The sequence below is a fragment of the Ammospiza nelsoni genome, chromosome 13, assembly GCF_027579445.1.
Source record: "Ammospiza nelsoni isolate bAmmNel1 chromosome 13, bAmmNel1.pri, whole genome shotgun sequence".
Classification (NCBI taxonomy): domain Eukaryota; kingdom Metazoa; phylum Chordata; class Aves; order Passeriformes; family Passerellidae; genus Ammospiza; species Ammospiza nelsoni.
In genome coordinates, this window is record NC_080645.1 from 13,386,790 (window position 1) to 13,399,939 (window position 13,150).

At 42.6% G+C, this 13,150-nt stretch overlaps 1 protein-coding gene across 1 annotated transcript in view; it reads left to right on the forward strand.

The window, feature by feature from the left end:
- Positions 1-12,941, forward strand: part of SMPD3 (sphingomyelin phosphodiesterase 3) — a 104,414-nt gene extending 91,473 nt beyond the window's left edge. Inside the window, exons 5-8 of the mRNA XM_059481537.1 lie at positions 831-920; positions 1,915-1,978; positions 7,309-7,471; positions 8,428-12,941. Coding sequence (XP_059337520.1) covers positions 831-920; positions 1,915-1,978; positions 7,309-7,471; positions 8,428-8,529 — 419 coding nt within the window. The 3' untranslated portion in view covers positions 8,530-12,941. The remainder of the gene's footprint in view (positions 1-830; positions 921-1,914; positions 1,979-7,308; positions 7,472-8,427) is intronic.
- The last annotated feature ends 209 nt before the right edge of the window (positions 12,942-13,150 follow it).

Genomic DNA, 13,150 nt, shown 5'->3' on the forward strand with positions numbered 1-13,150 from the left:
CATTGACACTTTCAGGTTCCAGTTTCTTGCCCAGATATGGTGATTGTGTTGATAAGCAGCACTCACAGAACTGGAACGTGCTGGTTTGCTCAGGCTCTGAAATGCTGGTGTGTGCAGTTTTGTGGGATTTCTTACCAAGTGATCCCAGGAGCTTGATGTGCTTTCAATGCTTTCAAAGGAGCACAGTAGCAGCTAGGAAGAATTTAATTTAAAGTTTGATAGTCATGCTGATTATGTTTAGAATGGCTTTAATGCTGCAGATAACATCCCAAGCAAATTATCAATTGCCTGTCCTTTCTCTGATCTGTTATAGCTTGGAAAACATTCAGTCAGTGAATTCTTCTGGAGCAAAGAAAGCATAAGGTTTTATCTTCAAACGTTCTGAGATGTGTGAATATGCCCCCAAACAGGCATTTCCTTTGCCATTGGGAAGCCAGCCCAGCTCTCCTCTGGGTGTTCCATCTCAATAAGAGTTTTGTACTGTGTAAGCAAACCATGGCAGTGGCACAGGGGGGAGAATCACTGAAAAACTCTCACTTCAGCTTAGAGCTGAAAACTCCAAAAATACCTTCCACTGAAAAGACTTTGTAAGAAAGCACAGGAAAGCACTGTTAATGGCAAGCATTTGCTGGAATTTCTGACAGAGGCAAGACCCTGCTGTGCAGCCAAGCTGTGGCTGAAGTGACTCAAATCAAACCTTTGTATTTAGGATTCTCCTACTGAGGAAAAACGGGGGCTTGGTGCTGCTCTTGTGTCAGAGCACAGAGCTGTGCACAGGTTCACAACCAGGAGCTGATGTGCCTTTTCCTGGGCTTGTTCTTTCCCTGCAGAGGACAAGCTGGAGCAACAGCACTCTCTGTTTACACACTACAAAGACCCGTGTCGAGTTGGTCCTGGGGAGGACAAGCCTTGGGCAATCGGTAAGAGTTCTCCAGCTCTGAGTGTGGGAATGCCTCCCTTCTGCCACCCACAGCCTGCCCCGAGCAGCTGCTGCTGCTTCAGCTGACCAGCAGCAAGGGTTTGGTGGAGGACAAATACTTATAATGATAATATAATATAATATAATATAATATAATATAATATAATATAATATAATATAATATAATATAATATAATATAATATAATATAATATAATATAATATAATATAATATAATATATATAATAATACAATATCTATTTATAATATTTATATTTATTATGGTATTTCTATACCATAAATTTTACAGACTTTAACAATATCTCGTGGAATGATAATTAAGCACCAAACAGAGGTCTGGAACTGCATTCCACATTCTACAAGTGCATCAAGCCACTGAATGCATCAAGCTAGCTGAATGCCTTCCCCAAATATTCTACCTTTAAAATATTCTCTAGATTACTTGGAGGGGAAAGTAGCCAATTTATTGTTTCTGTACTTTGTGCATGCAGTGAAAGCCTGCAGAGTGTTCTGCTCAGAGTGTTCCATTTGGTGCTCAATAAATAGTGAGGATGTAACAAAGCAAACCAACTCCATGAATTTGTAAGGTTTGCATTACAAAAGATTTCCTGGAACTCTGAGATATTAATACCTGGTGAGACTCAGTTGAACTCACTGAAGTTTTAGAGCAGGAATTATTACTTTCCCCAGAGGAGCTTTAATAACTGTGAAGGTACTAAAGTTAAGTAGAACTTTTTAATAGTGGGGTTTTACTCTGTGGTAGGAGAAAAACAAATTAGAGTCATGGGGGCTGAGAAAGTGGAAGTGTGGAGACATCTGCAAGGTGTCAGGCAGTAGGGAGGTCTGGAGGGAGAAGTGAACACACTGCTCTCAGAGCAGTCCCCTCTCTCCCACACACCTGTGCCTCTGCAAGCTGCCCAAGAGGCACATCCAGGAGCTGTGCTGGGACACTCACATCTCCCTTTCTGTTCACAGGTACCCTGCTGGATCCTGAAGGATTATATGATGAAGAAGTGTGCACCCCAGATAACCTACAGAAGTATGCAATTCCTAACCTTTCCACATGTTTTAGACAGTTCTGAAAAAAGCAAGTTCATTGCCTGCTGTTTAACATTTCAGATGTTCAGACTGAGAGGTATTTTATGGACTGAAAACAAAACAAATAATCCAATTTTTACCCAGGGGTGTTTGGGGAAGAGGATAAATGGGGCAGGGAAAGGGGCTGATGCTCTAACTCAAATGGGGTTGGCTTCAGTGGGTGGAAAGATGAGAGAGCTGCAGGCAGTGTCTGTTTGTCTCCAGAGCTGGTCCTACCTGGGCAGGCCCATGGCACAAGGAACTCCAAGCACTCCCAAAAAGAGAGCATGAACAGCTTGTCTGAAAGTGTCTGCAGGCAGCCAGTTCTGAGGTCACAGCACTGCAAAGGGCAGCAAAAAGGAAATGTGGTTTTCCTCAAATAAAAACCCCACAAAGTTTAAAACACCACCCCCAGTTCAACAACTACTGAGTTCCCATTCACTGCAGAGTTCAATACACCTGAAACGCCAGCTCACAAGTACAGACAGGAATCAAACTGCACAGCAGACAGAGCTAAAAATGTGGCTCAGGATCTTCCAGTGATACTAGTGCAGCATTACCTCTAAGGAATGTTTGATATTGAGAAACAGGTGTCTGTAGTTTGAGCTTAGGGAGTTATGAGAAATACAAAAAAATATTAATTAACAGAAGTCTTAAAATAAAAATCTTGAATACTTGTTTGTTAAATAATATGCCAGTGGAGAGAAATTAATAAGCTTTGTACATTTTAGAGCAGCACTTAATTAATGTGGCAATCCTTTTGTCACCTCTACCATGAAGGCAAATTTACTGTGCTAAATAAATACCTCAGCATCATGACTAACTATAAAAGATGTTCTAACTATGCATTACCAAAATATGCTACAGATGTAAAGTTATTTAAATTAATAAGTCAGTCCAGATGTTTCTGTTGACACACATAATGGAAAAGATAGATTATAGGAGGTTGATGTAATTACTCACCAAGCACAGTACACTTCAGGGCATAGATGGACACTTCATTGAATGCATTAAGTGAGGCCACACCCTGAAGTTTTCTTTCAATTTTGAACAAAGAAATTGAATTCTAGGCATCAAGTTTGGCTTTAGTTTACATCCAAAATAAATTTTTTGTACAGTGAATCCTGCTTCGCACATTTGAGACATTACAAATTTTCCAGAAATTTCTATTCACACATTAAAAACATAAATTTAGCACATGTGAAAGAGATTTCTGGAAAGCAAAAATAAGGTAATTTGGCTCTACAATCAAGTTTGCCAATGTAAATATATATGGGTATAATATTATATCTTATGCCTCCAAGAGCAGGTTTGGAGCATTTAAAAACACCAAAACACCAAAACAAAACCTAACCCACTTCATCTCCTAAGAAAACCAAACCAAACCAAAGCCCAAACAAACCCTGTGTTTCAAAGTGGCCTTTTCAGACAATGTGTCACAAAACTCCTTTTGGGTTATTATGTTTTATTCCCTGAAGAGTTCTGATGTTCAGCAGTTCTGTTCCACTGACGAATACACAACTGATTAAACAGGGAGCCATCAAATAATCAATAACAAATTAAGAATATTACTTCTGCTGCCTCTGGGCATGCACAGCACCTCTGGCTGTGACAACTGAAAAATAGCCTTGAGTGCGGGGAGCAGAGTACACATAAGGCTTCCTGCCTGCTAAGTTGGCTTTCAATTTCCTGCAATGTGTTATGGTTCTCTTGCACTGATGGAATAACCTCTGTGAGACTGTAAATCCCCCTGGCTCTTTCTGCAGCTCTGCAGGGACACAGGGCTCTGCATGGGTGCATTCTGTGGACGGTTCATCTATTGCAGAGCCATGGTTTCTGTGAGAGGCTGAGGGAGCCTGTCCTGCTGCCTCTGCAATGGACTGGCAAACAGGGAATTTGCAAGGAAATTCCAGGAAATGTAAAGCAATTCATGGAATCTGGGCTTTAAAGACATTTAAATGTTAAATAGCACAGTGGCTGGGGGGCACTATCTAGCTAACAAATATTGTTCATATACACAGCAAAGCAGGGTACTGCCTAGAATTGATCCATTCTCAAATTTTTCCATAATAAACCTTGATAAAGCTTTACAGACATTTAAATTGGCAATGTCAGCTACCCAGAGAATTATTTCTTCATCAGCACTCTTCTCTGGTTTATAAATAAAATTAGCTATTTCACATTACTAAAATAAATAGGCCATAAAAGCAGCAGAACTCATTCTTAACTATGTCTTTTGAGTTAGGCACAGTGTATGTAAAACATCAAACTAGAACAAAAGACTTGGTACAAGTAATAAGCAAGTAATTTACAATTATCAAACAATTAATTAGTTAGATATAATAATAATGGGGCCCTGCCTCAGTCCTGGATGCCACACAAGCTTCTGCTCAGAAAGGCTTCAAGAAATGCACACAAATAATCCCATCTCACAGAGATGATTGTCATCTTTAAGTCCTGGAGTAAAGCCAGTTTTATCTCTGAATCCTGACCAGAGGCAGATCTAAGAGAACACATTCCAGCACAGCTGAGGAAAAATTTAAATGCAATTTTTCCCAGTCTCCTCTGCTGGACAGGGGCTCCCAGTTCTGGGCTAAAGGCTTCAATACCAGTGAGAAAATTCTTCCTTAGCTCAGGTGCCTCTGGCCAGAATGGGAGCTGGTCCCTCGAGGTCTGGGATGGGCAGTTTTGCTTTGTGGCTCCCTTGCAGTCACTGCTCCTGGTGCTCCTTGGCTGCAGCTGGACCAGCACCACACAAGGAACCAACAGAGGGATGGGGCTTTCTCTCTCCAGCTCTGGGCTACCTGGGACTGAAACCCTGCCAGGGGAAAACAAAGTTACAATTATTTCATTCTGCCTTGCTTTGTATCCTATGAATCAAGACAGTTATTCTGGTAAAATTGAGGTTTAGGTGTGCTCAGTCATGATTAGAAATGTTCCCTCAGATTGTCAGGGTTTAAGTGCCAGCATGGCTGAGCCAGCTGTCCTAGAGAGACAAACAGCAAACTCCTTTGCACAGAGAGGAGCAAGTTCTCAGCAGCAGCACATGCATGCACATTCACAATTTGCCTCCCTCGTGTATTTGAAATTAATATTTCCCTTCAACCAGCACATGTGCTGTTAAGTGAATACCTAGCACTCAGAGACTTTTCAAAAGACATAACTGAAGCTGAAACAAATTCACGTCTTAAACTAATGCAAATAAGATTTTTTTTTTTTTTGCAGTAGTGCTGCAGAGCTAATCAGCAGTTTCTTCTAGTTTGTTACTTAATTAGCTTTGCCAAATATAAATACAATTTTTGAAACAGGTCAGCACCATCAAAGAACTTGCTTCCTTGAACCTAGAAAAACAATCTAAGGAAGTGAATCATTTGCAAGAGCTCTTTGGAGAATCAAAATGGGGTGCAGACAATAAGCTAATTTAATGTGAGTTATTATTAAAACAAAGCAACACACAAAAGAAAGTTTACTTTCATAAACTGATTACAGTAAGCTCTAAGAACCTTCAAAGCCTCCCAAAGTCCGAAGAGGAGTTAAGAAAAGTTCTGAGCAGATGACTATGTGATCAGTTTTGTCATTGTTATCTGCTGCAGCACAAAAAAATGCACCTTTAAATGTACCAATTCACCCAGACTTAGAGATTATAACACTACTGAGAGCTGATCAGCTGTAGCCAGTGCTGGGTCCCCTCTGCCACCAATCAGGTCCTTCCAAGACCTCAAAATCTGACAAACCAACCATCTGAATCTCACACATTAAAACATACCACAAGTGCTTGTCCCTTGTTTTTCCTCCATTCTGTACTCCCACGTGTCTGCATTAGAAAAATTCCTGAACCCAACCCCACAGAACCCATCCAAATCAAGTCTTAAGAACTGGGTGATCAAAAAGATCTTATTTTTCTCCAAGGTGAAATTAGAGGCTTTGTGCCTGCAAGGAGCCAAGCTCATGGCTCAGTGTTTCTCCTGCAGCAGGTGATGATGCTGTTTAATGGCCAAATCAACCCTTGCAAGGGAAAGCACAGAGCCCTGAGCTCAGGTCTGGGCAGGTGAGTAAAGAAGGAGATTTTTGAGCAGGTGCTTTTGAAAGTTTATGTTTTAAGGCAGATACAGCAAAACCAGAGCAGCCCTGTCTGTGTGGGCTGTGCACTCACCTGTGCTGGACTTGATGTCACACTTGATGTCACCTGGGCACAATCCCCAGCATTGGTGGGTCCCATTCCAGCTTGGCTCACATGGTTGGGGCTGTTCCTCTCAGTGCTCCTTTGGCAGAGCTCTGAAATAGAACACAGGAGGGTGAAACAAGTTTCCCTCAAAGTCCAACACAACAGCAAAACAGCCCAGAACAGCACAGGATTACTGTAAGAACAGAGTGCCAGGAACCTTTCTGGGGTACGTGGTCCAAGGTCATGTTTGAAGCTGGGCTCAGTTCAAAGTTAGATTGAGTTGCTCAGGGCCTTGATAGTCTTCTGTTTAAAGCCTACAGATAATGTTTAAACACCCAAAATAAGTATTTTAATGGGACAGCAGCATCTTATTTCCTGGAACACAAGACTGGTACCTCAAAAACCAATTCTCAGTTTTGAGTGCTTCTGTATGTGGCCTTGGGCTGGGAAATCTCCTTGCAAGGTGGGAGGGCAGTGCTAGCACACCTGCTGAGTAACTCCTCCATGTGGAGGAGTCTGCAGTGTCACGGACAGGAATCAAGCAAATTAGGCTGTTATTTCTAGTGAAGGAAGGGCTTGGGGTTCCAGACACAGCAATCTGATGCTGAAACCTGCTCAAAATCACCCACCGTGTGCCCAGATGGGGGTTCCTGCAAACCAGTCCTCACCCATCCCCTGTCTGTAAGGCTGGATGCTGTAATTTCAGGAGTTGGTCTGATCAGAATGGAGAGGTTTGTATCAAAGTGCTCAGGTTTGTACTAAAACAATCCAGGAAACAACTTCCTCCTCTGGCAGTGTCAGCAACACTGGAAATCAACAGAGAGGCTCTGAGCAGCTTTATAGCACTGATAGCAGGCTCCTCTCTGTGTTTGCTCTCCTGGCTTCAAGGGAGCTCTAGGGCAGCACCAGTGATACCAAGCCTGCCATGAGCACTGTCAGCAGTTAGAGCAGCCTCACACTGGAAATCACATTTGGAAAAAGATGTGCTTTACAGCTCTAACAGTCCTTTGGGACTCGGATTATCCTTACCAGGGATTTGGAGAGAGCCCTGGGTAAGGCGTAAATGGCCAGGGTGAGCAAACATTTAAACATTAAAACTTGCTTTGTTTGTTTTCTTAATGAAACAGGGTGCTGGAAAGTGAAGAAGGAAGGAAAGGATACTTAGTCTATCCCACCAGCAAGAACCATGGTTCCAGTCAGAAGGGGAGGAAGGCATCACTGAAGGGAAATGGGAGGAGGATTGACTATATGCTCTACACAGAGGAAGGTCTCTACCTGGAGTGGAAAGTGGTGAGTTTCAGAGTTGCCAAAAAGGCTGTAACTTGCACACTTGATGTCACCTGGGCACAATCCCCAGCATTGGTGGGTCCCATTCCAGCTTGGCTCACATGGTTGGGGCTGTTCCTCTCAGTGCTCCTTTGGCAGAGCTCTGAAATAGAACACAGGAGGGTGTTCTATTTACCTGTGCACAACACACTTCTCTGAATGGCACTGCAGCCTGTTCTGCTTGGATTAACACCCATACTCCTGGGAGGACCTGCTGCTTTGCTATTTTCCACTTCTGCATGTAGGTACCGTTTTTGTAAAGCTACTACATAACAAAGTTGAGTTTGAGGATTCCAGCAGCAGCACTGGTAGATGTACTGCTCTTCTAAAACAGCCAACCAACCTTGATTTCCACTTCTTTTAAGCTTTTGCCTAATGCCTGATGCTTTTCCTGTGCCTGCAATCTGAACATTTTTTAATGTTTTCAAGTGTTTGGATGTTCTTTTATGCCTATGTAAACCTGCCTAAGTTACAATTCTGCAGTATGTAGGGAGAAGCTAACATGAGGGAGTACCCAGAGGGAGAACTTGTAGGATGCAGTCTGCTTCCTAGTGTGGGGCCTTGCCTTGTACAGAGTTCCATGATGAGAACAAGGAGCTCATGCACATCTATATTTACCATACCCTGTACGTGGATCACCTAAGGCAGCACTGCAGAGAAGTCTGGAACAACAGAGATGTTACTGTAAATGGAAAGAAAAGGCCCAACAGATTTCATCCAGAGCAGCTCAGCTGCATGAGTGGTTCCCTCACCCTCTGCAGCGCTGCCATGCCCTGAGTGGCAGCTCCCCACAAACCCAGCCAAACCAGGCTGCTCCCACACCTCTACAATACACCAAAGTAGTTCAAAGAGGCTGAGCTCTGATGTGTGGAATGACAGACTGATTTTTCAGCTCCTAATCTTTTGTTCTCCTTCTGCAGGAAGTGGAAGAGTTCAGCTTTATCACCCAGCTGGCAGGCCTGACTGACCACCTTCCAGTAGCAATGCGTCTCATGGTGTCTACAGGAGAGGATGACCCCTAAAACCAACCAGCTCAGAGAGATTAAAGAGGGAAACATGAATGATATTTCAAAAATATCAGAGGATAAGAATGAACTATTCTGGTGCCACGTTAGGAAAGATGACCAGACCTGACCTGGGCAACTCCCAGAAAGTACCAACAATGTGGATCTAAAAAGGGAAGAAATGGAAGGGGCTGTGGCCAAAAGCCACTGTCACAGGTGGCTCAGGCAACAGGGCAGGCCTGTACTACAAAGCTTTCACTGTGGACCGAACGGAACCGAGATGGAAGTCCTAATTCCTTCTGAACCAGTGCCATTCTTACTAAAACATGTTTTTATACTAATATATAGCACAATTTAGTTTGTACTTAGTCTGTGAGTTAGTGCTGCTCAATGGTTTTTTGCATCATTTCTTTGTCTAACTACGAAGCTGCAGCTTTTTCTCTTTCTTTAGCCTGTGACAGTCGTAGTTCGTGCTCGCAGCAGCCGCATGCGCCCGCACTGCATGCACGGGAGGAACCGGGCAGAGGAACCTGGCAGCAGGCAAGGGAGGGCACAAAGCAGGCCCAGCCAGAGCCTCCTGGGACTGGAAACCCTTCTGTCAGTACAGGTAGACCTTAAACCAAACAACTCTCTTCAATTTGCAGACCGGTGTCTCCCTGTCTGATTGAAGGATAATTAAAAGATTTAGAATTGAGACGTCAAGAACACAGTCCCACCCTTATTCCAGCTGTGTTCCCACTGAAATTATGAACTCTTTTGTCTGAATGATGACTCCAGAATCAGGCCTTCAGCTTTCTAAATGCAACTTATTCCCTTAAGAAGAAATAGTTTCCCTGTAATGTCTTTCTTTCCCATGTGTGGGACAGTTCTGAATTATGGTATGGGATATGTATGTTACAGTAGAGTGAATAGATTCCTGTAGTACCATTGGTAACACCAGAGCCAACATTCTGCCTTAGCTAGAAAGGGTAAGTGGGAAATGAATTGTAAAATGCATGCTAGATATAGAGTAAAAATAAACATAAGTGACATTTGGGGAGAGAAAAGGTGTATGATTGATAAGGCAGAATAACATGACCATTTTCTAAAGGAATCAGTACACTTAAAGGGGAAGTGGAACGTGGCCAGAAGGAGAGTAGAGAATAGAACTGTGACTCTTGGCCTTAGGTAACTGCTTCCCAGGAACAGAGGCTGTTTTGATGTCTGTGAGACACGATTCTCCATTTGTTAGGTACCCACAGACTTGAATGGGGGTCTTGCCACCTGAATCATAGTTCTTTCCATTAAAGCTCTTTAAATGTGGGGCTCCCCTCTGCCATCTTGTCCCCATGACCTGACCACCCAGCCTCTGTAACCTTAAAAATAATGAAAACCTGAGAATCAGGTCCATAATGAGACTTGGCATTTTTTAGGGATTTAATTTCAGAGAGTTTGTGTTGTTGGGAGAACAATGAAACCCCTTCTCTTTTAACCCTCACTTAGTTTGTTCTGCCTATTTCCTGTTCTAGTTTAGTTTTATTTCCTCTTGCATTACAAATCCCCTGTGTTAAGAAGAGTTAACCCAATATTAGATGTACTCCATTAAGTAACCTGTTTTAGTTATGCTGCCCACAAACTCCTGAGGACGCTCTTGTTTTGGTTTAGTTTACACTTGCTGTGAATCAGCTTGAGCTAAATCAGAATAGATCTAAATTAGAAATCTCAGTCTGCACAGCTTCTGGTACTTGCTTAGTTAGCTACAGTAACCAACAGAACTTGTACTTAGATCTGATTTTGCAAATAGAGAAACTCGTAGTAGTCGTGAGAGTACAGGACTAAGAGTATTGGCTAATTCCAAGGAGGCAGCAAGGCCACTGCTCACACTGTCCCTCTGCACCCGGTCTTGACTCATTTTATGCCTCGTTTTCCAGTCCTGGGGTTCCTTCAGCAGAGACTGCCTCTTAAAAGTGTACTGTGCCAAACCATGGGGTAGTCTGAAGTGTAACACATGGGGACCCAAAAATGGAACCAGACTCAGCTCCCCTTTTTATAAAATTAGGAATTCAAGTTTACAGAATCAGAGACTTTAGTGTACTACCCCAGTGCACCACCAGTTTCCCACTTTGTATGTCTGTCTTTATACAGAGGGTGCACATACGTGCAATGTGTTTTTCGGGTTTCTTATTGCTCCAGCCAATTCAGAAAAACTTGTACCCAAACCAATGCTTTTTAATCCTGTTTTCTACCTTGCTTGTATTTTATTAATCTTTTTTAAAAAACCCAAACAGTACCAGTAGCAATTTGTGTGCTGTCCAGCAGATATTTCTCAGTAGTAAGACTAACTACAAGGTACAGTGTTTTTAATAGTTTTCCTAACAATGTAAATGAAAATTTGATATCAATTTCACCAAGTATCAGTTGCAGGAGCTGAATTTGACACTGTGTGGGATACAAACATAAAACTACTGCCAAACAATGTTACATTATTTACAGTAAAACTATCATGGTCTAAATTACTTTAAAATGTGTTCTGTGGCTTTGTGCTGACTAAAAATCAGCCACTTTCATCAACTTTTTGAGACATGCTGAGAAATGTTTTTTTTTCAAATTTGAAGCAAACTGTTTTAGATTTTGATGTTCCTAGTTCCTCAGTGCTTAAGAACTGGCTAGTTGGTAAGATGCTCTCTTACACAATACACACACATTTAACCAGTGTGAGTAGCTCTAATTTGCTGTCTTGGGGATGCTGGGGGGTTCAGCATTGTGGCACCACTGTGCAGATGCTCCTTGGTTTTTGCATGGATCCCGTGCCCTCTGCTGCCTTGGCAGTGCTTGCAGGGGTCAGAGAGTGTCTGTAGCAGTGAGCTGGAATGAGCAGGCTTCCCCTTCCACGACAGTGACCTCCAGGAGAAAAATGAATTTTACCACTCCAGCCACCACAGCTCCATCCAACAGCCCAAGAGAATCCACCCAGACAATGCCTGTACTGGCACAATAGCAACCATCACAGGCCTTAGGCAGACACTATAGAATAAAATATTTGCATTTTAAAAAAATTTTTGGGGACAGGGCTGGGGGTAAAAAGACCACACCCAGGAGAACAAACCCTGGAAAGCTTTTTCAGATGTCAATCCTACTTTGCTTATGGGTAGCATGACCCAATTTATAAGTAGACTATTATAAGAAATCAAGTTAAGCTTACTCTACTGTGCTTATCCCACTTTGTACTGGGATTTCAGGCATCTTCAAGAAGTGACTGATAAGACTATGCTTGGTTAATACCTGCCCCTCACCAGGGATACTGCAGATGAAATCTTTTTATAAAAGCTAGATAACAGTTTTTGTTTCTCATGTTCAGTTTGCATTTTACAACAGCACTTCTAGAACAAGTGAACAAAAGGCCCAAGGAGGACAGTAGAAAACCAAGCATTTCCAGGAGTTTTGAAGGTGTCAGGTCCTGACAAAGTTGGCAACTTTAGATCACTTCAGAAATGCACCCTAGAGATGGAGGCCCTGAGCCCAGGGAGGCACCCCCAGCCTCTTGCTGGGGAAAGGCATTTGACTCATCCCAGGGGTGCCCAGTTTTACTCCGTCCCAGCCTGGACACTTGGAGAAGCTGCCTAAAGCCCCCAAACAGAAACCACCAGAGCCTGGCTCCAGGAGAAGCCTGAGCCCCAAAGATGTGTCCTGCTGGCTGCAGAGGGAGCTCACCTGCCTTGTGCCAGTATCACGACAGTTTTATCCCAAAAACACCCTCAATTAGTCTGGCCAGACCCTCAGGCCTACTTGTTGGGTGAGACAGTAAGATTTAAGGAACATACAATTCCAATGAGGATTTTTTTTTTAATGGCCTTTGTTTGGTGGTCAGGTGAAGCCAATGTGACTGTCCCCAGTTTGGTGTGTGAGCTACCCTGGCTCACACAGCAGCACAGCAGTGTCACCACATATCATCAGCTCAGAAATGAAACAGTTTTGCCTCCTCCTGGCACTACAGGATGAGGACAGAAATACAATTCAAGCACTTTGAAAACCTCCCAATTTTATCCATTATGAGGGTCAAATTGTTACTGAAGGTCTCACTTTTCCATGGCATTTTTTTTTAAATATAATCTTGATGCTTTTAAAGACTTGTATTATTGCTGAGGTTTAGAAGTCCTGTAATAAGAATAAACTTTTTTTATTTCAATGATTTTTCGGTATTGTATCCTTCTGGAACCTAATGTTTTTATATGGTAAGCACACACCTTCTGACATTTTGTTATAAATGTATTAAAAAAAAAAAGGAAAAATTTAAATATTTTCATTGGTTTCTTTACCTGCAAGAAAACCACAATCACAGACCTGATAAAAACAAGGTATTTTAAACAATATGGAGGGGTTTTTGTCTTTTATTGGTGCTGAAAGGAAAAACTGGTTGATGCAAACAAGATAATAAAATTTCAAGGCTCAAATGATTCTGTGCTGTCACTTTCTCTGGTTTTGTGATGTGGAGTCTGATGTCACCAACACAGATCTGACTCCAGATCACAGTCTGGTGGGTGGGTCAAGTGCAGCTCACTGTGCCACACCTGTTGAGGTGAACTTGCAGAAAACACAGGGTGAAAAAATGAGTCCTTTTAACTCCCCCCACTGCCCCAAGAGCCCCTGAGCAGTTTTGCAG